A 26,025-nucleotide genomic window follows, 5' to 3' on the forward strand; every position below is an offset into this window, starting at 1 on the left:
AGAGCCACGCCGCCCCTATTTAGTGTTGCCAATCAGCCTATTCCCTGGTGCATGTCTTTAAAGGTGCATGGGAGAAAGCTGGAGTACCCGGAGGAAACCCATGCAATCACGGGAAGAACATGCAAACTCCAACAGAAAGACCCTGAACCTGAGAATCGAACCAAGGACTTTCTAACTGTGAGGCACAGGCGCTAACCTCTGCTCACCATGCTGCACTGTCACCTATACTAGTATCTGCAAAATGCCTGTGTTCCTTCAAAAGTGAGCTATTAAAAATGAGCCTTAAATGCCACATATCTGTTAAATAGCTGCTTGCAACCAGTTCACACAGCATGGCCAAACCCTCTCACCATGCACATGGTCTGTTTGAGACGCTTCCCTGAGCTCCATCACCCAAAAATCCCTTACCCTTGTTACCCTTACCCTCTGCTGTCAGTCTACTTATAATTGTTGTACTCGTGCCATCTCTCAAGGGCCAAATTGAAGATGTCACCGGCTGCAGTTTGGACAGCCCTGCTTTAATACAAACCCCTAAAACAAGTAATGTATGCTGTAAATTTAAATATAGAATCTGCTAAATCTTTAATTTTGACAGAATACCGCCAATTTTAGAGTATTTGCATGTTTGTGCAATAATAAAAAAAATCTTCCTCTTTATTACAAACAATACAATTGTTTCAAATGCAACTGTACTGTCTGTGCATATATGTAATGAACACTTGAATTACAAATGAAACCAATAAATGAAGGGGAAGAAAGAGAAGTTAATTATGTCAACCTTATCGCTTGTAATAATAAAAATAGGTTAAGCTTTATCATTTGGCCGGGTTTACCCAGTGTCCCCAGGGGGAATAACGTTAATATGTTTGATGAAACGTGATTTTATGCATGGGTGTGTGTATGCATATGTGCTTTGATATGTACAGTATGTTTGTACAGTGAGTGTGCGTGTATTTATGTACTGCATTTGTGTATGTATGTGCGAGTGTATGTACCCATGTATGTGCGTAAGTACCTTTGCGTGCGCGTAGGTATATATGAATGAATGTATGTACTGTATGTATGTACAAATGCATGAATAATTGTTTGTATGAGTGTAAACAGAAGGTGCGGTGCCCAGGGAACAGGGGACCACCGGCCCCATGCAAAAAAGCCGGCCGGCGACAGGACACCCAGAACCGGGCCCACTTTTCCGTAGACAGAGGACGAGGTACTGGAGAAGCAGGGGACAGCCAAACTCCAAGCCAGCGAGAGACCACACCCCATGCGGGAAGAAAAACCGGACACCCAGCTCCGAGGGTTTCAGAGACTCCCGCAGCCGGACAGGAAGACCGGCCCGCCCCATAAGCAGCCGGTTCCCAAGGAGCCCAACCCTTCCCCCAGGAGAGTACGGTGGGGCCCACCCTAGGGCACCCCACCCAAGTCGGCCGCTATAGGACCGCCAAGCACGGGGCCACCGATCGAAAAAAACGCGACCGACATCCACTTGCCAACAAGACCCAGGAGACCAGCCAGCGCCATGGCATTCATCATGACTGTTTTGGACTTTTGTCTTGTTTTTCCTTTTTTAGTGTCGCTTCCTGTCTAATGCTCTTATTTTAGTGCCTCTTCCTGTTTTTGGTCTGTCTTGCTGTGACTTCACCTCTGGTTCCGAGTGTTCATCTCCACACCTGCTCTTGATTAGTAATCAGAGGACTTTTTTTGTTTGATTGTATCAAAGCACATCTAAAGATTTAATGATGTCTTTGGATCCTACCTGTTATAATCAATCCCACAGGAGGCATCATAAGCCGGCAGGTTGTTGGCCAGGATAATTCCAAGGAGCTGAAGTCCAATAGAGTTGTCTTCACTGTTTGGGTCTGTGCCACAGAAGCGCTCATATATTACACTAAGAAGAAAGATGAAAGGCAAATATCTGTTAAAAATACACAATGTTCCATTGCTGCAAATTAAAAACAATTGTCTAATTTGTACAGTGGGACCCAGGTTGGTGACCGCTGACCTACATGGTTTGATTTGAATGTTCGAATCCCTAATACACAAAAACAGGTAAAATAGGAAAGAAAAGTTGGTTTTGCATAATAGGTCCCTTTTAAGGGTTTACCTGTAAGGCACATGAAGAGAGTCTTTCCAACACTCCACAAGAGTGCGAATGATCTCCAGGTTGTGGCGAAATACGGCTCTCTTGGTGTGAAAGCTGTGCTTCATCAAAAACTCCAGCAGTCGGTTGGCAAGAATTTCATCTCTGGGGTTCTCCTGAGACAACAAATATTGTCATATTTAACAAACATTTATTTCACATTTGCATGTATAATTATTATTATTACAAATCAGCTGCTTTGCTCGTATACAGTCAGTGCCACCATTGACTAAATTTATGAGGAAACCTTTTTTTATATCAACATTGACTCCCCGCATCCCTCCTCCTACCATATCCCTCATGCTACACACACAATACAAACATAGGATACAAACAATTAAATTACATTCAAAATGCATTGACAGTTTGCACAATATGAACAATTTATATTAGTCTATCTTACAGTTCTTAGTTTTTGAAGATGAGTATGTTTTTCCATGTTCATAGTCTTTGTGTTCTTTTTGTGTCTATTTTATCTTCAGTTGCTGTTGACAGAGTCACCCAACAAAATTGCATTATATTCTTTTACAATTATTTTACTATTATTTAAAGGCCTACTGAAATGAGATTTTCTTATTTAAACAGGGATAGCAGGTCCATTCTATGTATCATACTTGATAATTTCGCGATATTGCCATATTTTTGCTAAAAGGATTTAGTAGAGAACATTGACGATAAAGTTCACAACTTTTGGTCGCTAACAGAAAAGCCCTGCCTTTACCGGAAGTCGCAGACGATGACGTCACCCGTTGATGGCTCCTCATATCCTCACATTGTTTTTAATGGGAGCCTCCAACAAAAATAGCTATTCAGACCGAGAAAATAACAATTTCCCCATTAATTTGAGCGAGGATGAAAGATTTGTGTTTGAGGATATTGATAGCGACGGACTAGAGAAAAAATAAAAACATAAATAAAAATCTATTTAAAAAAAAAACGCGATTGCATTGGGATGTTTTTAGACACATTTACTAGGATAATTCTGGGAAATCCCTTATCTTTCTATTGTGTTGCTAGTGTTTTAGTGAGTTTAATAGTACCTGATAGTCCGAAGGGTGTATCCACGGGTGTGTTGACGCCAGTGTCTGATGGAAGTCGACGGCAGCTGTACGGACGGCACAAGCTCGGCTGATCGCCGGTAAGTGGTGACTTTTTACCACAATTTTCTCACCGAAAACTGCTAGTTGACCTTTGGTCGGGATCCATGTTCGCTTGACCGATATGATCCATAGTAAAGTTTCACCTCTGGGAATTTTAAACAAGGAATCACCATGTGTTTGTGTGGCTAAAGGCTAAAGGCTAAAGGCTAAAGCTTCCCAACTCCATCTTTATACTTTGACTTCTCCATTATTAATTGAACAAATTGTAAAAGATTCAGCAACACAGATGTCCAAAATACTGTGTAATTATGCGGTCAAAGCAGACGACTTTTAGCTGAGTGTGTGCGCAGCGCTAATATTTCCAAACAGTCCGTGACGTCACGCGTACACGTCAGCATTCTGCAACGTTTTCAACAGGACACTTCGCGGGAAATTTAAAATTGCAATTTAGTAAACTAAAAAGGCCGTATTGGCATGTGTTGCAATGTTAACATTTAATCATTGATATATAAACTATCAGACTGCGTGGTCGGTAGTAGTGGGTTTCAATTCAATTCAATAAATGTTGTGGACGAAAACCAATGCAGGGGAAAGATGTTAGAATTTTTTTATGCAAAATAATACATTTATTATAATTACAACATACATTTGCAAACCTTCGAAAGCTGCATGTTTGCCTTGTGAGACATGTGTATTAACGCTGCGCACCACAGATGAGGGTGAAAATGTCATCAGGTTTTTGATATCATATTATTATCAGTGACGGAGCATAAAGGAACTAGGAATAAGTTGGCAGTAACATTTCATGTGAAGTGCCCTGACATTCATTTACTTTTTTCATTAGTTTCTTCACACAAACGGGGCCCTAAACAGATAGCAGGATATCGTGATCTGTGTATAGGAAGGGGCGGCCCTGCAAAAATGTCATACAAACACAATCCTTTCCAACCTTTGGTTTTGCCAGGCTTGTCCAAGAGAGCACAGTGATCACAATGTCCACCACCATGAAGTGAATTCCCTCTCCTCCATTACGTCCACACACAAGCTGCAGGAGCGGGCCTAGCCAGTGCTTGGCGTAAGGACGAAATATCTACACATGAAATACAAGACATTCATATAAAATACATAAATTACATATTGAATACATGACATATATGAAATTATATAGTTAAATGTGAACTGCTGAATTACTATATTTTCAATTATCTTATTTTAATTATGTTATTATTATAATTATTACAAATGATTGCATGAACTTAATGAGATCCCCGCCTATTTATAGGTCTATATTACGGCCACCGCATGTTCACAGTTTACTTTTCAGTTTTAAATTTCAAATTACTCTTTTTTTATATATTAAATCAAATAAAAAAGTGGCTTGATAGCACTGTCTGAAGGGGGTAAAGAGTATTGCAGCTATGTCCATCCATCCATCCATTTTCTACTGCTTGTCCCTTTCGGGGTCGCGGGGGGTGCTGGAGCCAATCTCAGATGCATTCCGGCGGTAGGCGGGGTACATCATGAACAAGTCTCCACATCATCGCAGGGCAAACACAGATAGACAGACAGCATTCACATTCACATTCACACACTAGGGCCAATTTCGTGTTGCCAATCAACCTATCCCCAGGTGCATGTCTTTGGAGGAGGGAGGAAGCCGGAGTACCCAGAGGGAACCCACGCAGTCACTGGGAGAACATGCTAACTCCACACAGAAAGATCCCAAGCTTCACAAGTTCATTCACTCAACATGTTACAGCAGGAAGATGTTTTGACAAGACATGATGTTGCATAACGCCATGTTTGTAAGTACAATACTGTATGTCTGTCATACTTTCTTTGTGTGTTAAATTAATATATATGACCTAAATAAATGTGAAAGGCATATTATAGGGTAGAGTATAAAAAAATATATATTTTCAGGGCTTTTTATGAGGGCGCCCATTTTTGCATTTTTTTTTTTGTTGCCATTTGGTCTTTGATGTAACTAACACCTACTAATCGCAGGGATGTACTTTTTATTTTTTTATAGATGATATAATTACACATAAACTGATATTCACCTCCTCTGCATTGATGATGAGTTTGGAAACGAAGAGTCGGATATTTAAGGGCGTAGATGGATTCATCAGTTTTCCATGTAGGAATTTCATCCATGGAGGCAGTTCACTCGGCACATTTCCCTGTTTCAATAACATTGAAAAATTAAATATTTTCTAATATTCTACGACTACTATGACATACTTTTTAATATTCTACTACTACTATGACATATATTTAATATTAATTTTCATGATTGTATACCAATCTATATAGGTAATAACTCACACGCACAGCACCATTACCACTACTATTACTACTACTACTACTACTACACACACACACCGGATGTGACTCAGCAAAGCACATTTTGTCACATTACAATACACATATAAACACAACACAGACTTTTGGTGTAGTATTTGTCATAATTCATACATATATACTACTATACTACTATATACTACTGTTATTTGTAAATGTGGCTGTTTTAACAAAGTCAAAAATCAGGTATCTATCCATTAATGTCTAGCAGCAAATGAGGTAGAAAAGAAAATGCACCTGCTCAATTTTGGGAGTTATATTGCTCCGCTGCATGTGACCAATGAGAGCTGTCATGGCTGCCATGCATTCGTGCTGATTTAACTCATCCATTTCCAGGTCCACTGTTGCATCGGAGGAAGCGGCCTCATCTGTCTGCTACATGTCCAAATATCCATACACTCAAATAAGTACAAGAAAACATGATAGGCTGTGGTGAGTAAACTCACAGTCTTTGTTCGGACACGTCTCTCTCTTTCAGGCTGTTGGGAGCTGAAGGAAAAGCTTTGAACGCCAGTAGAGAAATCAAACTGACTCATTTCTTCACTCAAACTGCTGTCTGCCATGTATGACTGTGAGGACAAATATACTGGAGCCCCTGTGGACACAAAAAAATTAACCATGAAGATGATGCTGACAGTATGTTGGAACAGATAGCGATAATAATGACAGTAACAAACATTCAAATTAAATACCTCTATTTTCCGCGCTCACTTCTTGTCGAATCCTAGTATATTTTTTCTTTCTCTCAAGTGGGACCTGCCATGATAAGAAAAACATGGGTGGCAGTCTGACGGTATAGTGGAACCCCTTTTGTTTATTTCAATGCCCTTTGGACGATTGTTGCAATGATTCTGGATTAAATAAATTAAAACCAAAATCAGCCATTGCTTGTGATTTTGTCCACAGACATTAGAGAATGGCTGAAAATAAAGCAAGTATAACCTATGGCAGATTGTTGACATATTTATAGTGCCGTTTTGAATGTTTTTTAAAATGTAAACATTATTATCATCAAATTAATAATAATTTTAAAAAAAGTATAATATTTTGACAAAAATGCAATTTTATTGTCAGAATGTCATTTTTTTTGTTTTGAATGTACGCCAAACTGTCAACAGTTAGCCAACAAGAATAGCCACCCCACCTTGTCACCTCTCACTGCTGGCTACGCCAGAGTGGAAGAGAGTACAGCCCCTCTTGAGAGAACTGGTTCCAGAGCCCTTGCTGTGCGTCGAAGTGAGTCCAACTATACCTAGCCGGAACTTCTCCACCTTAGGCACGAGGTCAGGCTCCTTCCACCCCCAGCGAGATGACGTTCCATGCCCCAAGAGCTAGCTTATATAGCCGAGGATCAGACCGCCAAGTGCCCTGCCTAGGACCAATTTGTCGTGGGTGACCCTACCAGGTGGCATAAAGCCAACATAGCTCCTAGGAACATAGGGACACGCAAATTCCTAACTACCACGATAAGGTAGCAGTTTAGAGAAGAGTCAAGCAACCTTATTACTGAAATTTTAAAAGCAAAATTAATTGGATCTGAACTTTTATGGTGTCTTTTTTAAAATAAATTACATATTTAAATGACATAAAAGTATTAAAAATTGAACAAACTAACCGGTCTGAGTACGACCTATAGATTAAAAAAGCCCAGGGCCCCCCTGTGCTTAGGGCTACGGTACAAAAGCCATACTTACACCAACCGCACCCTCCCCACTTTGATGCCGCTGTTGAATTAAACGGGCCACATGTGATATTTTTTAACCATTTAAAAGTATTTACACAGACCTCTATTTCAATCGGGAAGGTGTAGGTCCTTTCAACGTCTATGATATTTTCCAAAATGAACTGGTTCTGGGAAAGAGCAAAGCAGGAGTTTTGAGGTACAACATGATGTTGGATTTATCGATGCAATTATGCTTCAGACCTTCTCTGGTTTGTCACTGAAGAGGAAGCCATAGTAGAATTTGGGCTCATTGAAGCTGCAGCTGATGACCGCAATGGCACAGTTGTATGCAGCACAGTGGTACTGTCTTCTGAGCTCCAGGAGCTGAGTCTCACCAGTCATATTCTCTGTAAAGGCTTCAAAGCAGAACCTGTGGGGAACATTTAGTCATGTGAATCACACATCTTTGTGGAACAAATTCCAGCAGGAGTCCTACTTGATCAGCGCCTTTGACAGCTCGTTTCCCTCCGTTTTGTTTAAACCACAGTAGGCCTTATTGATGAGAGATTCCTTAGAATATACTTCTTCTTTGGGAAGCCGAGAATATAACAGCTCCATCAGCTTGCAGCAGCCGTTCTTCTTCAGCAACTGCGTCTTAAATGCTGATTCACTTGACTGTAACAAAGATCATGTTCTCACTAACACAATAGCAAAGTAATAACAGATTGATACTTTCTGCATGAAATTCAGAGGACAGTAGAAAACATATTTTACAGTCCAATTCACTTACAGATTTAAAAAACAAACAAACCTTGGTGAAACGACTTAACAGCGACGCCATTATCTCGGTAACATTTGCCACAAAAAAGTCAATGAGTGTCTTGGTGCTACAGTAAGAGACGAGAGGCAGCAGAACTCTGTCCATCATGGCCTGAAGCACGTCACCCTGTTGGATAACCTTGTAAACTGTGCACACCAACTGCAGCTGTCGCTCACTGCTGGGCCTAAACGCAAACACACACAAAAAATATCATATTGGACATAAACAGTCTATGGATGAATACTTCCTACAAGACTGACTGAAGTCAGCATAACCAAAATAACCAAAAGTAATGACTGTTTGCTGATCCACTTGTGACTTTGTTCAGCGACATTAAAAGAATGCACGATAATAAAGTTTTTTCGTTTGTTTGATATGTTTTGACTACAGTGGTGATACAACTTTATGCACTAATCTTTCATACAGTGAATAACAATTTGAAAATAAAACAAATCTACATATATTTGCATTTTATAAGTTGCTGTGGTACAATCCAGATTAAAACCACATTCTTTTAGCGGTAGAAAATGGATGGATGGACTTTGCATTGAACAGGAGATGAGAGTTTACATGTTTTAATGTAGTATAATCAGGTGATGATAATGATGAAACAAACAATTAGGGTTGTCAGAATACCAGAATTTCAGTCGCCAATACTATGAATTTCCACAATTTGATAGGTATTTGATACCACAATAAAATAAAAAAACTGAACCCATATCTTTTTAAATCACTAATTTATCGAAAGGTGTTTCAAAGTGTCAAGTATTTAAGATTATTGTGAATTAAAATTGCAGTATCAACTGCAAAGAGGTAAATACATTCATAAACGAATACCTTCTGGTATATAAAACAAACAATACTGTGCTTATGAACATGATCATAAATAAAAACAATAGTCGAGTATTTTACATTCTAAAAAGAACAGCAGTGGCATGGAGCTTTGACTATAAAAAACAAATATTATTGTTATTAATATTTTTCATAAGGTGGTAGTGTGACGTCATCCATCCATTCATCGTCTTCCGCTTATCCGAGGTAGTGTCGCGGGGGCAGCCGCCTAAACAGAGAAGCCCAGACTTCCTTCTGCCCAGCCACTTTGTCCAGCTTCTCCCGGGGGATCCCGAGGCATTCCCAGGCCAGCCGGGAGACATAGTCTTCCCAACGTGTCCTGGGTCTTCCCCCCGGCCTCCTGCCGATCGGACGTGCCCCACATCCTGAGCAGATGCCCGAACCACCTCATCTGGCTCCTCTCAATGTGGAGGAGCAGCGGCTTTAGTCTGAGTTCCTCCCAGATGACAGGGATTCTCACCCAATCTCTAAGGGAGAGACCCGGCGGAGGAAACAAGTTTTGGCCGCTTGTACCCGTGATCTTGTCTTTTCGGTCATAACCCAAAGCTCATGACCATAGGTGAGGATGGGAACGTAGATCGACCGGTAAATTGAGAGCTTTGCCTTCCGGCTCAGCCCGTTCTTCACCACAACGGATCGATACAGCGTCCGCATTACTGAAGACGCCACACCGATTCGCCTGTCGATCTCACGATCCACTCTTACCCCACTCGTGAGCAAGACTCCTAGGTACTTGAACTCCTCCACTTTCGGCAAAAATGTGACGTCATGTTATTTGTAATTAAATACGCTAATAAAAAGGCTGAAATATATAGCTTAAGAAAGACATGTGTTTTATTTCTTTTTCGTTTTTATTTTTTATTACAATTATTTCTACAATGTACCACAAGACTTATAGTACATTGTGCAGCTTATTTTGACAGAACAGTGTCTCCTTGAGGAAGAAGTGTACAATCTTTGGTACTAATAAAGCAGATATTTATATATTTTTGGTGTGTTGGTATCAACTTGGTATAAAACTATTGACACTTTTGACAACCCTATTAATAACATGATAACACATACTTATGTCTGACAAACAATGACATTGAACTTTTGATGAGTAGTTTTTGTATACTGCTCCTGTTTGTTTGTTGCATCATGAAGCTCTATTCATAATCTGGTTACAGTCGACTGGCGCAAAACTCAAAAGTTCTCTCCATCTTAAACTATTGTTCAGTGAGTATGCAGAAAAGGTAATAATTTAAATCCTGGACATTTCCAGAGATAAAGAAGGGTATTCTATATCAGTGGTCCCAAACATTTTTGTAGCTGCGGTCCAGTCAACGCTTGATAATTTTTCCTTTTGTCATGAAAAAGAGAGGTTTTTTGGGTTGGTTCACTAATTGTAAGTGCATCTTGTGTTTTTTATGTTGATTTAATAAAAAATGATAAATAAAAAATGTTAAAAAAAAAAAAAATTGTTAAAAATTATTCTGCGGCCCGGTACCAATCGAGCCCGGTGGTTGGGGACCACTGCTCTATATTATGTAATACATTATACATTTAGGACAGTAATTCCTGATACACTGTGTTCTTCTTATTACAAACAGTGTCTTCTTCAGTCATCATGGACATACGTGTTTCCACTGTATTGAGTGGACTGTGAAAATTTACATGATGAATGCATAGTTTGAACCTGACTATTCAAAAAAGGCAAAACAATGACACAAATTAACAAAAACTTTACTGACCGTTTAGAAATTCTCTCGAAGCAGGTGTGAAATTGTTCCTCCATGATGTGCTTTCTCTCCCGACACAAAATGTCAGCAAGCAGTTTGAGGAGAAGCGGGCTTTGAGAAACCTCCAAGGCATCCAGCAGCTACGAGAAATATTAATTCATGTGAGCATTTTTTAATTAGATCTATCAAGTTCTTAACGGCGGCAAACATATTTGTTAGCCATAAAGTGTTGGTCTGCCTTGATGCATTATTTTTGTTGCTAAAGGTTCTCTACATAAGACAGATAATAAATACATGGTGTACATTAAATCCACCTTTGGAGGATATAAGAAAGTTTTTCTTCCATATCGGTGATAAAAGTGTCACATTCACCTTCCTGATGCAGTCCATGTAATTATTGCGCTGAAGAGAGCCCTTTGCAAACTCATCAGATTGCATTGGAAAGTGAGACGCCACCAGAGATTGAAGTGCTCCCTGCAGCTCAGCCAACGGCTCCTCTGGGATGCACGTGAAGAAAGGCAGCAGCGCCAAGGCTTGACTCTAAATACACCAGGAAAAAGACTCAAGGAACTCAAGTCAAACAAACAAACAAACAACACACTGGAAAAGCAGACTTGTATTTATTAAACTGTGATGTTCACTTTTCAGCATATTTTCATTGTGCTAATAACCAAAGTAGTTTGAGAGTTGGGATGGAGGTACAAAGCAGTATTAGTGTTGGGATGGAGGTCCAAAGTGGTATTAGTTTTGAGATTCAGCTACAAAGTACTATCATTGCAGAAAGTACAAAGTAGTAATAGTGTTGGAATGGAGGTGGAAAGTAATATTAGTTTAATACGGAGGTACAAAGTATAATTAGTGTTGGGATGTAGTATTAATGTTGGGTTGGAGGTACAAAGTGGTATTAGTTTTGGAATGGAGGTAAAAAATAATATTAGTTTAGGATGAAGGTACAAAGTAGTAATAGTGTTGGGATGGAAGTACAAAGTAGTATTAATATGGGGTTGGAGGTACAAAGTAGTATTAGTATTGGGATGGAGGTACAAAGTAGTAGTAGTAGTAGTAGTGTTGGAGGTATGAAGTAATATTAGTGTTGGAGGTACAAAGTATTCTTAATGTTGGAATGGAGTTACTAGTATTATTAGTTTTAGTAGTATTAGCATTGGAGATTAAACATAGTATTAGTGTTGGATGTAAAAGCAGTATTGGTGCTGGAGTACAAAATAGTGTTAGTTTTAGAGGTACAAAGTAGTATTATTGTTGGAAATACAGAGGAGTTTTATTATTAGGAAATAGGGACAAAGTAGTACTATTGTGGGAATGGAGGGTACTAAGTAATTTTATTGTAGGGCTGTAGGTGCAAAATAATATTAACAGTAGTATTAGAGTGAGGTACAGTCTGTACTAGTGGTTGTCAACCCGTCGATCGTGATCGACCAGACAACCTTTGGCACGCGAAAATATTCGAAAACAATTTATTAATATGACATCACTGACACCCCCATCCAGAGAGTGATTGGCAGTTCCGCACACATTTTAGCCCTGAACTTGACCGCACGCCTCGTGTCACATACTTTAGTCTCACATCTCGTGGCTACACCCCCCCAAGCACGGAGGAAAACTTTACCCGCTGGTCTCGCAAACACGCATGGCATGATGTGCAGAAAAATAATCGAGCTGCAACAAAGCATTAAGGTTGATTGTTGCAACAAATCGGACAAAAACAATGCCATGTGTCAATGCAGTAATGTAAGATAAAACAAGGCGGCGGCTAAAAAAAGACTTCACTGTTTATCACAGGAAAAACCAGTCAGGTGACCACCATGTGACTTGCATCCATATACAGTATGTGACCATAGGATGAACAAATCTAGTACAGTACTAAGACTTTAGTGGCCATTAACAGTTAGCTTCTACAGCAGCGGAGCCCAAAGTACAGCCAAGTGGCCATCTGTGCCCCCGTGACTCGTTTGTCATTGGCTCTATGCAAATTACAAAAAATATAAAATACCAGCTGAACTTTGAGAAAAAAGCATGAAGCACAATGACAAAAGAACTAAATGTTGACATTAGCCAATTATAACACCACAAAGCTTCGTCTTTTAAAAACAAATATATATATATATATATATATATATATATACCATGTAATACATATATATATATACATACATATATATATATATACATATGTATATATATATTATATATATATATATATATATATATATATATATATATATATATATATATACATATATAAAATACATAGTTGACACAGGGATAGATCTTGCTTTGGTTTTGGTTGAGACCAGGGATCTTTGGCTCGAAAAGGTGATGACTGTTGAAGTTGAAGAGGAATAACACAAAAATTAATCATTTTGAGAAGTACAATAAGAAAGTATTTAGGTACAGTTAACAAAAAAGTACAGATCATTGTGATTTTAATTCTGAGCAAGAAAATTATCTTTGAAATGTTGCAGTCATCCTGTCCAACGACAGTGTGAGTTTATTTACACATAAATACTGCATGATATTATAGTATAGACAAAAAAATCTGCATGATATTACAGTATTGATAAAGCTAGAATTACACATAAATATTCCATGATATTGCAGTATTTTATATTCAGTGTTTTATATTCCGTGTTTTATTATTTATATTTAATATTTAAAATCCCACATTCATGTATTGTGGGTGTCTCATTCAGTAAAAAAAATAAAAATTCCATTCAATTTTTTGAAGTGGTCTGTCATAACGTTTTTAGCATTCAATCAGACAATATTGTGAGTTTTTGCCTTAATGTTCCGGAAAAAAGGGACCCAAGCGAACATACTGTACAGCAGATATGTACAGCTACTAGTACACATGCAAGCACGCGCACACTGTTTTTCTCTCAACGTGGCCCCCCCGAGTTAAAAAAATTGCCCATGCCTGGTATAGAGTAAATACTGCATATTACTGCATAGACTAAACTTAGACTTACACATATTTGGCAAATCTCTTTGTGGTGGAAGATTTGATTCGCATCTCAAGGTATGGGTTACAATGCGATTCAAAAACAATTTATTTATAAAAAAAAAGAGGAATAGAACAATTCAATGAGATTCCATTTAGTGTATAAACGGTTCGATAAGATTATATACGGCGTATGAGCGATTCGATCCTATGGTTAACGTTTTTTGATGGACACATTTTTTTACATCACAAAAAACACATATGAAGTGTTAAATAAAGTAAAAAAGCAAACACATGGGGGGCGAGACTTCAGGGACAAGGATGGGAAGTGACGTGTTGTGGAGATGAAAGGTCGTTTGAATGGTGCCGGAAAAGAGAGCGAGACACACAGATTTAGTCCATTGTCCGAGAACGTTGCATTTCGTGAAATAAATAAAGACAAATTGGGAATTTGTCTGAACCCCCATTCCTTGGAATGTTACAATATCGATGAATGGCACAGCACGGAGACGGTTCACGGTGTAGACGTTACTTATCTTGCTTAAATCAGTAATTATTTGACAGGCAGCCGTGACTTAAGAGGTAATTTAAAGATAAACTGTCACATGATTGCTAGTCTCGCATATATCATCCATTTATCTGCGTGTAATCTCGTCTCCAGTTACGTAAGTAACGTAACAAGTTTTCTCTTTGTCATCCCATTGGGTTGAATTTTTTCTTGCCTTGACGTGGGATCTGATGATGTCATTGTGACTTGTGCAGCCCTTTGAGACACTCGTGATTTAGGGCTATATAAGTAAACATTGATTGATTAATTGACTGAATATTTGACTTTCACGGACAACCCTGACTTTCGTGTTGTTTTAAAGACAAAAACAATCAACTGATATCTAGTTCGGGCGATAACCGGTTTTTGCGTCTACAGAATTCACAGCTGAATCATATTGATTGAGGGGGCTGTAACCGACATAGCCTAACCGGCCAATTTTCGAACCGGATATTCGGTTTCTCGTTAACATCCCTAATAAATACTGCATGTTATTACAGTATAGACTAAGCCATTCATCTATCTTCTTCCGCTCATCCATAGTCGGGTCGCGGGGGCAGCAGCCTAAGCGGAGAAGACCATACTTCTCTCCTCGACTTGCCAATGTAATTCCCTAGTCATTCAAAATTGAACAGAAGTGTCCCATCTAGTGGACACACAGTGTAAGTGCGCCATAGCTCATACCTTCAGGTTGAGTGGTAAACTCATGTCGACCATCAGTGAAGTAAAAGTGGAAAACACCGCTTTAAATCCTTCACTGTTGACGTTGTTGCACACAGAAGTGTCAATCTAAAAACATTAAAAAAGAAGAAATATTAGAAGCTTAATTTGGTAAACTAAATAACAACATTGCGTATGTTTTCTTCATAAGCACATAACTATGACAATTACTACAGTATGGCTAGCAAATAATAAACGAGGAAAACACTGCAGTACAATTGTAATAACACAAACTCTCCAGAATCAAGTAAGGCTACAGCGACATAAGTCTTTGATTACAACAAACAATAATACAAAGGGGGACAAATGATAGCGAGAAGAAGGCAATACTTGGAGAGAGGCTGTTATTTTGTAAATGTAGAACAATTAAAAATATAAGTTGTCCATCTTCATCATTAGGGTCACAAGTGATCTAGAGTAGAATTTGGGTCAGGAGCATGTTGACCTCTGCCTGTCAATCACATAACACATATATTCATGCCTGCAAACAACTATTACTTTCATGGACAATTTAGAGTCTCCATGGATGGATGGACAGTTGACATAACATGCATGTTTTAGGAATGTACACTTTTATTATACACATTTTCTTTGTCAGCTATAACACAAAGTTAAGAAAGTTAAGATGTTGATATTTTGTTGGAATAAAGCACATTTGGATATACACTGGATTGTCTTTAGCTTATTTAATGGGGCGGTATAGCTCGGTTGCGGGTTCGATCCCCACTTCCGCCATCCTGGTCACTGCCGTTGTGTCCTTGGGAAAGACCCACCTGCTCCTAGTGCCACCCACACTGGTTTAAATGAAAAAATTAGATATTGGGTTTCACTATGTAAAGCACTTTGAGTCACTGGAGAAAAAGCGCTATATGAATGTAATTCACTTCACTTCACTAATCCATTTCATGTATCACAGTACATCCATCCTTTTATGTATGTGGCCCTCGCAAAAATTTTGGACAGCCCTTATGATAAGTCAGTAAATAGTGACTATTTAGCAAAGACTACATCATGATAAGAAAAAGGCTTCACCATAATACCTGCAGGAGTTTGGAGAGCAACATTAGTGTCGCAGTTTTGCCATCTGCATTAGAAGCGTGTCCGCTCCACCATGACTGCAGGTTACTCCATCTTTGCAGCACCTCTTCCACCAACTCTTTTCCCACGCTTTTCCTGCATGAACGCTCCTGAAAGCTGTGGTCTAAGATGCCATTCAGCAGCATACTGACCTGTTTAAAAGATGAACAGAACAATTGACACATTATTTTTGCAATATTATTAATATTATTTCCTATCAGAATTATTGGACTGGCCAGGTAGTTTATCTTCTGTGGCACACAAACACTGATATTAATAGTCATCTGAATTTTTTGTTTTTTACAAAGTCCTATCAGGGTTCTTTACAGTACAACAGCCTATTTTTAGTCCAAAAAATGTATATATAAGCAATTTTTTAAGCATTTTCAAACAGAAAAATGGCTAAATAAACCTAATTTATAATATTTAATAGTAAAAAAATAAATATTTAAGTTACAATGCTACATTGCACAGCAGATCATTGTTGCATTACTAAAGTACTGTCTTATTTTCTATTATTATGTCTACTTTTTAGGGAAAGACAAGCATAAAGGTGATAATGAGGGCCTGATTTACTAGGATTCAAACATCACACGGTTAACAGCGTGTGCAATTTATAAAATAGCATGTACTCTTAGTGGGTGTGTTTTTAATAAAACTGCGTGTGCAATTGTAAAGTGGTGCTGACCGCCTTATTCAAATGAGTATGTTGTGTGTACTGTATGGGGCATCACCCCAGAGACACTCATTTACTGCAAATTCAAGTTAACATGCTCTTACATGTGGCGTGTTGCTATGTTTTCAAACATGTAGGAGACATTTACTACTTTTTATGGGCATTTTAAAAGCAGTTCTGCACTGCATCAACTGTACAATGACAGCACTTTTTTTGACAGCTGAACTTGCGCTCATTGGTGAGAGTCTGCATATTACTCCGCTGAAGACGCAAAAAAAAGCATACTTAAAGAACTCTTTTTCAATCAGAAAAAAAAATACAATTATACATTGTGAAATGTATTCTCCAAAAAAAAAACAGACGTCATTAAAATACTAAGAACAGCAAAACGTATCAATTCTATTTGTTTTAATCAGCTCCTGAAGTCCTGTAGCAGCTATAAAATTATATAATTGCTGAATAGATATGTCTTAAATGTTGTGTCTGACCGTCCCAAATGTTGACACACACACATAGGACAGAGGATTTTCGTCTCTTGCGGCCTCATTGGATTTGCGACCTCATGTTTTGGACACTCGAGTGAAGAGAGGGGCGGAGCTTTCTACCGATCACCACCTGGTGGTGAGTTGGCTGCGATGGTGGGGGATGAAGCCGGACAGACCTGGCAGGCCTTAACGCACTGTGAGGCTCTGCTGCGAACGTCTGGCAGAGTCTCCTGTCAGAGAGAGTTTCAATTCCCACTACCGGGAGAACTTTGAACATGTCACGAGGGAGGTGCGGGACCATGTTCCGCACCTCTATTGTCGAGGCGGCTGATTAGAGCTTTGGCCTCAAGGTAGTTGGTGCCTGTCATGGCGGTAATTCAAGAAGCCGTTGGTGGACACCGGCGGTGAGAGATGCCGTCAAGCTGAAGAAGGAGTCCTATCGGGTTCTTTTCGCTCATAGGACTCCGGAGGCAGCGGAAATGTACCGACAGGCCAAGCCGTGTGCGGTTTCAGCGGTCGCAGAGGCAAAAAGTCGGACATGGGGGGAGTTCGGGAAGCCATGGAAAACGACTATGAAACGATTCTGGACCACCATCCGCCACCCCAGGAAGGAGAAGCAGTGCACTGTCAACACCGTGTATGGTGCGGCTGGTGTTCTGCTGACCTCGACTGCGGATGTTGTGGATCGGTGGAGGGAATACTTCGAAGACCTCAATTCCACCAACTCGTCTTCCTATGAAGAAACAGTGTCCGGGGAATCTGCACTGGGCTCTCTCCTTTCTGGAGCTGAGGTTGCTGAGGTAAAAAAAACTCCTCGGTGGCAAGGCCCCGGGGGTGAATGAGATCCGTCCGAAGTTCCTTAAGGCTCTGGATGCTGTGGGGCTGTCTTGGTTGACAAACCTCTAAAGCATCGCGTGGACATCGGGGGCGGTACCTCTGGATTGGCAGACCAGGGTGGTGATTGCTCTCTTTAAGAAGGGGAACCGGAGGGTGTGTTCCAACTATTGTGGGATCACACTCTTCAGCCTTTCCTGTAAGGTCTATTCAGGTGTACTGGAGAAGAGGCTACGCCGGATAGTCGAACCTCGGATTCAGGAGGAACTGTGTGGTTTTCGTCCTGGTTGTGGAACTGTGGACCAGCTCTATATTCTCGGCAGGGTCCTTTAAGGTGCATTGGGGTTTGCCTAACCAGTCTACATGTGCTTTGTGGACTTGGAGAAGGCATTCGACCGTGTCCCTTGGGGAGTCCTGTGAGGAGTGCTCAGAGAGTATGAGGTATCGGATTGTCTGATTGTGGCTGTCCGCTTCCTGTACGATTAGAGTCAGAGCTTGGTCCTCATTGCCGGCCGTAAGTCGGACACATTTCAAGTGAGGGTTGGACTCCGCCAAGGCTGCCCTTTCTCATCGACTCTGTTCGTAACTTGTATGGACAGAATCTCTAGGCTCAGTCAAGGCGTTGAGGGGATCCGGTTTGGTGGCTGCAGGATTACATCTCTGTTTTTTGCAGATGATGTGGTTCTGATGGCTTCATTTCACTCTCACTGGATCGGTTTGCAGCCGAGTGTGAAGCGACTGGGATGAGAATCAGCAACTCCAAGTCTAAGTCCATCTCCGGGTTGGGGAAGAGACCCTGCCCCAAGTGGAGGAGTTCAAGTACCTCGGAGTCTTGTTCACGAGTGAGGGAAGAGTGGATCGTGAGATCAATAGGTGGATCCGTGCAAAGTCTTCAGTAATGCGGACGCTGTATCGATCCGTTGTGGTGAAGAAGGAGCTGAGCCGGAAGGCAAAGCTCTAAATTTACTGGTCGAGCTACGTTCCCATCCTCGCCTATGGTCATGAGCTTTGGGTTATGACCGAAAGGACAAGATCATGGGTACAAGTGTCCAAAATTAGAGTCTCCATGGATGGTGGCGGGACTCTCCTTTAGAGATAGGGTGAGAAGCTTTGCCATCCGGGGGGGGCTCAAAGTAAAGCCACTGCTCCTCCACATCAAGAGGAGCCAGATGAGGTGGTTCGGGCATCTGGTTAGGGCACGTCCAACCGGTAGGAGGCCACGAGGAAGATCCAGGAACACCTCGGGATCCCCCGGGAAGAGCTGGATGAAGTGGCTGGGGAGAAAGTCTGGTCTTCCCTGCTTAGGCTGCTGCCCCCGCGACCCAACCTCGGATAAGCGGAAGAAGATGGATGGATGGATGGATTTTCGTCTCTCCATCGTCAGTCTGTGCAGCGCAAGCACTGACCCTGCAGCTGTGTGTGGAACTGTGTCAGTCTGCATATCCTTGTGACATGTGCAAAATAAAACGCAAAATAGTGCTCGCAAAAAGGTGATGAGTGTTGATGAATCGTATTGAGCATGCTACACAATGATGATCAGCATATATTTTGCATATTAATGAAGACAGAAAGGATAATGGATTACATGTCTTATTCTGCTCATTTAACAGTAGCAATCCACCTTGCACATGTATCGTAGATCAGCTTTGAAAGGCTGTGAATCTTTGGGCATCATACGATTCGATTTGATTTGATTCTTGAGGAGAACGATTCGGTACAGAATTGATTCTTGATTCAAGACAATTGTCAATTCAAAATCAATACTTCCTAACAGTAGGTGCCAGTTCTATGATTAACTACATTCCTCCATAAAAAAGATAAACAGCTGTGAAAAATGTCTATATGACTTAAAAGAAAAACTTTTTGGTTAAATACAACTCTACCTAAGAATTTAATAAAGTCAAATGCAAATAGTGCAACAAGAGAAGTATCACACACTTCTCTTTTGTAAAATAAATTTGTACAGCAGATATCACCATCTACATCAACAATATGATTTGCCCGAACGGCTGGACAAATCAAAAAATTGTAGATTTTTTTTAATTGATGAAGAACCATTAAAAATATGAAACGCAATTCATTCAAAAATCTATTTTTTTTACACCCCCTGCTATCAGGTTTGCATGGGCTTTAGTGTGCGCACACCTTTACTAAATCAGGTCCTAAGGGTGTTATTTCAAGTCTAAGGACTCAATTAATGCAAAAATGTTTTGAGAAAATCATAAACCGGTTTTGTATATGGTCTTACTGTGAAAATATTCTGTTTAAAAATAAGTAACTACTTCAAAGTGGTATATAACTAATCAGGTCTGGAACTAATTAAAAGCAATAAACAAGGAAGGACTGTACTATAAAATAATTTGCCAAACAAAAAGAAGCACGAGTACCATGCTTGGATTGAGAGAGGCAGCTGTCATAAGGCGAGGTACAGCAGTTTTCAGGTTTTTGAGCAGCTCGCTGTTGATGGGCATGGGGAAGAGGCTGTAGAAGTACTCTGAATGAGAAACGCTTAGGAAGCTTTGGCAGTGACTTCCAGTGAGCAGAATGTCCAGTAGCTGCTCTGCCTGAACACAAAAGTCCAATAAAAGATATAAATGTGACTTTGGTACGTTGCAATGAACCTTGAGCCACTGACCAGTGGAGTGAGAGAAAAGGCAAGCTGCAGCAGACCATCAGCAAGATTCTTGGTGTTTACATCAAAGGATGGAAGTGACTTCTTATCAGCTGGTGCTATGCTGTTATACACGCCCATGAGAAGTCGTGAGCCCAGCGACTTCGCACTTTCCTACAATGTCAATCAAACAGAAAAAGTTAAAATAGCATTTTTACAAGCTTGTGCATGAGTTTGAATTTTGACTCCATTTTTAACAGTACCTGACTCTGCAGAATGGAGAGGAGGAATCCAGCTTTGTGGAGCTGCTTACAAGTAGACAGAAGCACTTCCAGTCGTCCATTGCGTCCCGACTGGTAGAAGTCGAAAGCACAAAGTGCATCAACACTGAAAAGTAACAAAAGATAAACATATATTTACTGTAGTCTTAGCAACATGATAGCCTGGGACCTCTTGACTCATCACTAAATCATTCTAAACACAAATATACAGTGAACCGGTTTATGTTGACCCCCTTCGGACTGGCTGACTGACATTGACACAAAACACAAGCGGTTGTCAACATAATCAAAAATGAAACTTGCTTGCTCATTTACCTGACGTTAAAAGAAAGGTAAGAGAGCCTTAGCCTCTCAAATTATATGTTGACAAAAGCATGCATTTTTTGGTAATATTAATGGAGCAGAGGCCTCATGATTTTCTTTGGAAAATAAAGAAATTACACAAAATTGTGGAAGATGCAATAATCCTTCATTGTAATTCTTAACATGGTATTTTCCAGAAGTTCCAAAAAGGTTTTAATGAGGCGGAAACTAGCTCTACAATCAAATGTCAACATAAACTCGTTCAAACAATTGTCCTGGAATATATTAAAGCATTCTGAGAAATTAAGTAATTTCCACAATTTAAAAGTAACAATACATCAAATGAAATGATCGGTTTCATAGAAGATAATTGTCAATTAAATACTTCCTGTCATTCAAATGTGTACAGTACATGATATTAATAGTAACAATAGTTATATGAAATATGTAATGGACTATACTGTAAAGCATGTTTAACATAAATGGAGGCTCCCAGAACCTTTTGTGTGAAATTGTAGTATTCAAGCAAGGTTCCAGACTTGCACGGTAAGGTGAGGTTAGCAGGGCCTTGAGCAGAGGGACACACACGTTTGGTAAGTTCTTCATTACTTCCACATCTGCCATGTTGAATCCGACGGAGGATGGCTCACACACCACCATGGCAGTAAGCTCAAAGAAATGTGAGCAAAAAAAATCTTGTTCTAGGAGCTGTGAAGAGGTTCAAGAATGAGTACAAATGAACCAGAAGCAAGGACAGCAAACAGTCGCACCTGGCAAAAGTCCTGGCCTCCTTTGACCAGAAGCATGGTAGCAAACTCCAACAGACGAACAACAATGGTGCACTTGCTGTAGTTGTACTGGTCCACTTCAATTGGACTGAAGGGAGAGTTCCTGTGGCTCACACGGAAGCAAGTCTCTGCTACAGCGAGCCCTTCTTTTGCAAGCTCCATCAAAAAGAAACGTACAGAGGGCAAGAAAGTCGATTCATCCCTGAAACCTTGGGAACAAAAGAAAAGTTTTTTGGTTTTCTTTCAGCCAAAGCTCAAGAAACTCTGACTTCAAATGCTACTTACTAAGCATTTGATTAGGTCTGATTGTATGCAAACTAATGAAGGTGTTGTAACAGTCCAGAGAAGCCAGGAGAAGATCCATCCACTGCAGGGCGGCTCTTGTGCTGAAAGGGCCTGTCAGTTCCCTGAGAGTAGGCTGACCAAGCAAACCTCCTCCTTCAAACCTTGAGACCAGGAAACTCATACCGCTGTCCTTCAGCATGGTTTCCAACCATTGTGAAGGTGACCTCTTGCCTAAATCAACACCACAAACACAACACTAAATATAAAAATCATGCAAACATGCAAGCGAGTATGAACAAGACAAAACTATTTAAAAAAAATGTTATTTAACAAGTGTGTACATTTTTTGGCAAGACCGGTGACACATCCCGCAAATAAAGTTGGACAATGTTGTTAGTAATCAAGAAGATGATACTTGTTAATAGTTGCAGCAAAATATGTACATGTTTACAAAATGCCAGAACGCTGTATTGAAGTCATATTATTCGCTCGAACCATCCCTCAGCGAGCATTGCTGGCCAGGGTAAGTTGGCTGAGCCGCGTTAGTGTGACATGCTGACAGATGAAACTGGTGATGCTCACCGGCTATCAATCATTAGTTTGTGGGACATTTCTTGTAATTATCTTTATTATGTGCATTAATGTACTGCCATGTTTTGGACGTGATAGATTATTTTTAGTCTTACCCCAAAAGGGACAAGCGGTAGAAAATTGATGAATGGACGGATTAATTTCTATAAAGAAGATGGCCTGTCTCATTTTTTGCTATTCATCTTCCATGATGAACAGCAAACATTATGAATTTTGTCTTTTCTGATTTATAAATGGTAATATAATTTTGGACACTTGTGTAAAAAACACAATTTTTGATACTTTTTTTCTGCGTTTTGCAGTCTGGCTATATTGTGACATCACAGCGAGGGGAACGTACTTATTTGGACATTCAGTCAAGCTCTCAGCCAAAAGGGGAGTAGTAGTAACAGGTAGATAAAGTATTATTTTCATATATTCTTGGCATGAGGATAACAGACGTGTGACATTCAGTGACATAAATGCATCCAAAAACATATTTTGTATGCAGCTTTGTATTTATCTGAGAGCATGAAGGTGTACCTAATCTGTAATTGGGTGAATCCATATGTATATGAAGTTAATTTTTAATCGCGTCTGGACTTAAAAAAAAGAGACTTCAATATATATATATAAATTGTGTACATTTTCAAATTGTTATACTTTTTGAGATGGTGGGAAGAATTTTCATTTGCGATCTGGGACTAGAAACTACAGAAACAAATATCTTGCAGACACACTAAAAAAAATGGGTTACAAAATTTACACCAAAGCACGACCAATATGTATTAGCTAGACCACAAGGTATTTTTAATTTTATTATTTGTTATATATAAACTGTCTTAAATAGATTTATTGTAGTATTGTTTTTATAAATGTAACTTAGATAAGGGGTTTCACTATCTAAAGCGCTTTGATTCACTAGAGAAAAGCACAATATAAATGTAATTCACTTCACTATAGCATTTGACATGCATATGCTTTGTTCTTGAGTGTCTCTTTGATGTGTTGTTATGTTTTTGTTTCCATGTTGTTATTGCCTTGAGTGATGGTGGACCCCAAGATGACTATTGGCTACTGTGTAGCAACTTACTTATTGGGATCAATTTTAAACAAATAATAATAACAATACTACTACTACTAAGAATAATAATCAACCAAAGAAAATCAAGATTTCAATTCAAAGCAAAAAAATATTTCATTTTTTTGTGCTTAGAATAGTAAATACCTATTTGAGAGAGTAACTATTTATAAACCCCGTTTCCATATGAGTTGGGAAATTGTGTTAGATGTCAATATAAACGGAATACAATGATTTGCAAATCCTTTTCAGCCCATATTTTTTTTTTTTTTTTTTTTTTTCCCAAGATGGCGCTGCTGTAGTGGCTGCTGTAGGCAGGAGCTCTGTGCTCTTGTTTCATCCTCTTGTGTTTCCCTCTTGTTTTCATGTGTTATTATATTTTTTTGCATTTTGGTCCGGGACCCTTTGGGACTGTGTGACAAGGGGTGGCACTTTCGTGACCTCTGTGGTGCTTTTTTTGTGGACTTCTGGATCTGCCTCCCGGGAGCCTTTTGGCCATGGAGACCAGCTGCTGGGTCTCTGCTACACCAGAGTCTGTTTGGAGGGACTGGAGGACATGCGGATGAGGGGAAAGAGCTGCGGAGCTAGCACTGAGCGCTGGGACGGAGAGGCTCCGCGGTGTCTTGACTGGGTGAGCAGGTGTCGGACACCTCAGTCACCTTGGATGTATCCTCGCTCATCCATGCGGACTGGACACTGGCCGAGAGTGGAGTCGGCTGTCTTGGTTTCTTTGTTGGATCTGCTTCGGTCTCTGGCCATGCTCCCTCCTCCCCAGCGGACGATGGCGTGGAACACCGCAGAGGCCACCACAGTGGATATGTTTCTTTTACTTTTTATACATAGCTGTATGTAGAAGTGTCTGGTTGTATCTGCTGCTTTAATGTCTTTAATGTCCTTTGTGTTCTTTAATGTTTGATGTTTCCCTCTTACACACATGTAAGAGGGATGTGTACTACGGCTATGAGTTGTTCTTTTCCCTTGGCCTCAGTCTGCACCCCCACTCCAGGGCCCAGGCTAAGACCGATTTTTTATTTTATTTTAATCTTCTATTTTTTTATTTTTATTTTTTCTCCCCCCCCCTTGTTTACCTGTATGTCATCTTTTTTGTAAGGGGCGCTGGAAGCCGGCAGACCCGTTAGCGATCCTGTTCTGTCTCCCTGTAATGTTTGTCTGATCTTGAATGGGATTGTGCTGAAAATTGTAATTTTCCTGAAGGAACTCTCCTGACGGAATAAATAAAGTACTATCCAATCTAATCTAATATTCAGTTGAATGCAATACAAAGACAATATATTTGATGTTCAAACTCTTAAACTTAATTAGTTTTTGCAAATAAAAATTAACTTAGAATTTCATGGCTGCAATATGTGCCAAAGTAGTTGGGAAAGGGCATGTTCACCACTGTGTTACATCACCTTTTCTTTTAACAACACTTAATAAAGGTTTGGGAACTAAGGAAACTAATTGTTGAAGATTTGAAAGTGGAATTCTTTCCCATTCTTGTTTTATGTAGAGCTTCAGTCGTTCAATAGTCCGGGATCTCCGCTGATGTATTTTACGTTTCATAATGCGCCACACATTTTTGATGGGAGACAGGTCTGGACTGCAGGTGGGCCAGGAAAGTAACCGCACTCTTTTTTTACAAAGCCACGCTGTTGTAACACCTGTTGAATGTGGCTTGGCATTGTCCTGCTGAAATAAGCAGGGGCGTCCAAAAAAAAGACGGTGCTTAGATGGCAGCATATATTGTTCCAAAACCTGTATGTACCTTTTTAGCATTAATGGTGCCTTCACAGATGTGTAAGTTACCCATGCCTTGGGAACTAATGCACCCCTATACCATCACAGATGCTGGCTTTTGAATTTTGCGTCGATAACAGTCTGGATGGTTCGCTTCCCCTTTGGTCCTGATGACATGATGTCGAATATTTCCAAAAGCAATTTCAAATGTGGACTCGTCAGACCACAGAACACTTTTCCACTTTGCATCAGTTCATCTTAGATGATCTCGGGCTCAGAGAAGCCGGCGGTGTTTCTGGATGTTGTTGATAAATGGCTTTCGCTTTACATAGTAGAGCTTTAACTTGCATTTAGAGATGTAGCGACGAACTGTATTTAGTGACAGTGGTTTTCTGAAGTCTTCCTGAG

The 26,025-nt window shown here is 40.0% G+C and overlaps 1 protein-coding gene across 1 annotated transcript in view; it reads right to left on the minus strand.

The window, feature by feature from the left end:
* prkdc (protein kinase, DNA-activated, catalytic subunit) overlaps positions 1 to 26,025 on the minus strand; it is a 154,511-nt gene that overhangs the window by 76,696 nt on the left and 51,790 nt on the right. The window contains exons 31-51 of the mRNA XM_061922138.1: positions 22,227 to 22,457; positions 21,924 to 22,150; positions 21,653 to 21,861; positions 20,833 to 20,956; positions 20,594 to 20,743; positions 20,346 to 20,522; positions 15,927 to 16,115; positions 14,851 to 14,955; positions 11,033 to 11,200; positions 10,673 to 10,800; positions 8,079 to 8,271; positions 7,764 to 7,942; positions 7,529 to 7,697; positions 7,390 to 7,455; positions 6,297 to 6,360; positions 6,051 to 6,199; positions 5,842 to 5,979; positions 5,304 to 5,423; positions 4,190 to 4,330; positions 2,105 to 2,256; positions 1,757 to 1,888 (exon numbers count right to left, since the gene is read on the minus strand). Of these exons, the coding sequence (XP_061778122.1) occupies positions 1,757 to 1,888; positions 2,105 to 2,256; positions 4,190 to 4,330; positions 5,304 to 5,423; positions 5,842 to 5,979; positions 6,051 to 6,199; positions 6,297 to 6,360; positions 7,390 to 7,455; positions 7,529 to 7,697; positions 7,764 to 7,942; positions 8,079 to 8,271; positions 10,673 to 10,800; positions 11,033 to 11,200; positions 14,851 to 14,955; positions 15,927 to 16,115; positions 20,346 to 20,522; positions 20,594 to 20,743; positions 20,833 to 20,956; positions 21,653 to 21,861; positions 21,924 to 22,150; positions 22,227 to 22,457 (3,211 nt within the window). The remainder of the gene's footprint in view (positions 1 to 1,756; positions 1,889 to 2,104; positions 2,257 to 4,189; positions 4,331 to 5,303; positions 5,424 to 5,841; positions 5,980 to 6,050; positions 6,200 to 6,296; positions 6,361 to 7,389; positions 7,456 to 7,528; positions 7,698 to 7,763; positions 7,943 to 8,078; positions 8,272 to 10,672; positions 10,801 to 11,032; positions 11,201 to 14,850; positions 14,956 to 15,926; positions 16,116 to 20,345; positions 20,523 to 20,593; positions 20,744 to 20,832; positions 20,957 to 21,652; positions 21,862 to 21,923; positions 22,151 to 22,226; positions 22,458 to 26,025) is intronic.

Source organism: Nerophis ophidion, linkage group LG15 (genome assembly GCF_033978795.1).
Source record: "Nerophis ophidion isolate RoL-2023_Sa linkage group LG15, RoL_Noph_v1.0, whole genome shotgun sequence".
Lineage (NCBI taxonomy): Eukaryota > Metazoa > Chordata > Actinopteri > Syngnathiformes > Syngnathidae > Nerophis > Nerophis ophidion.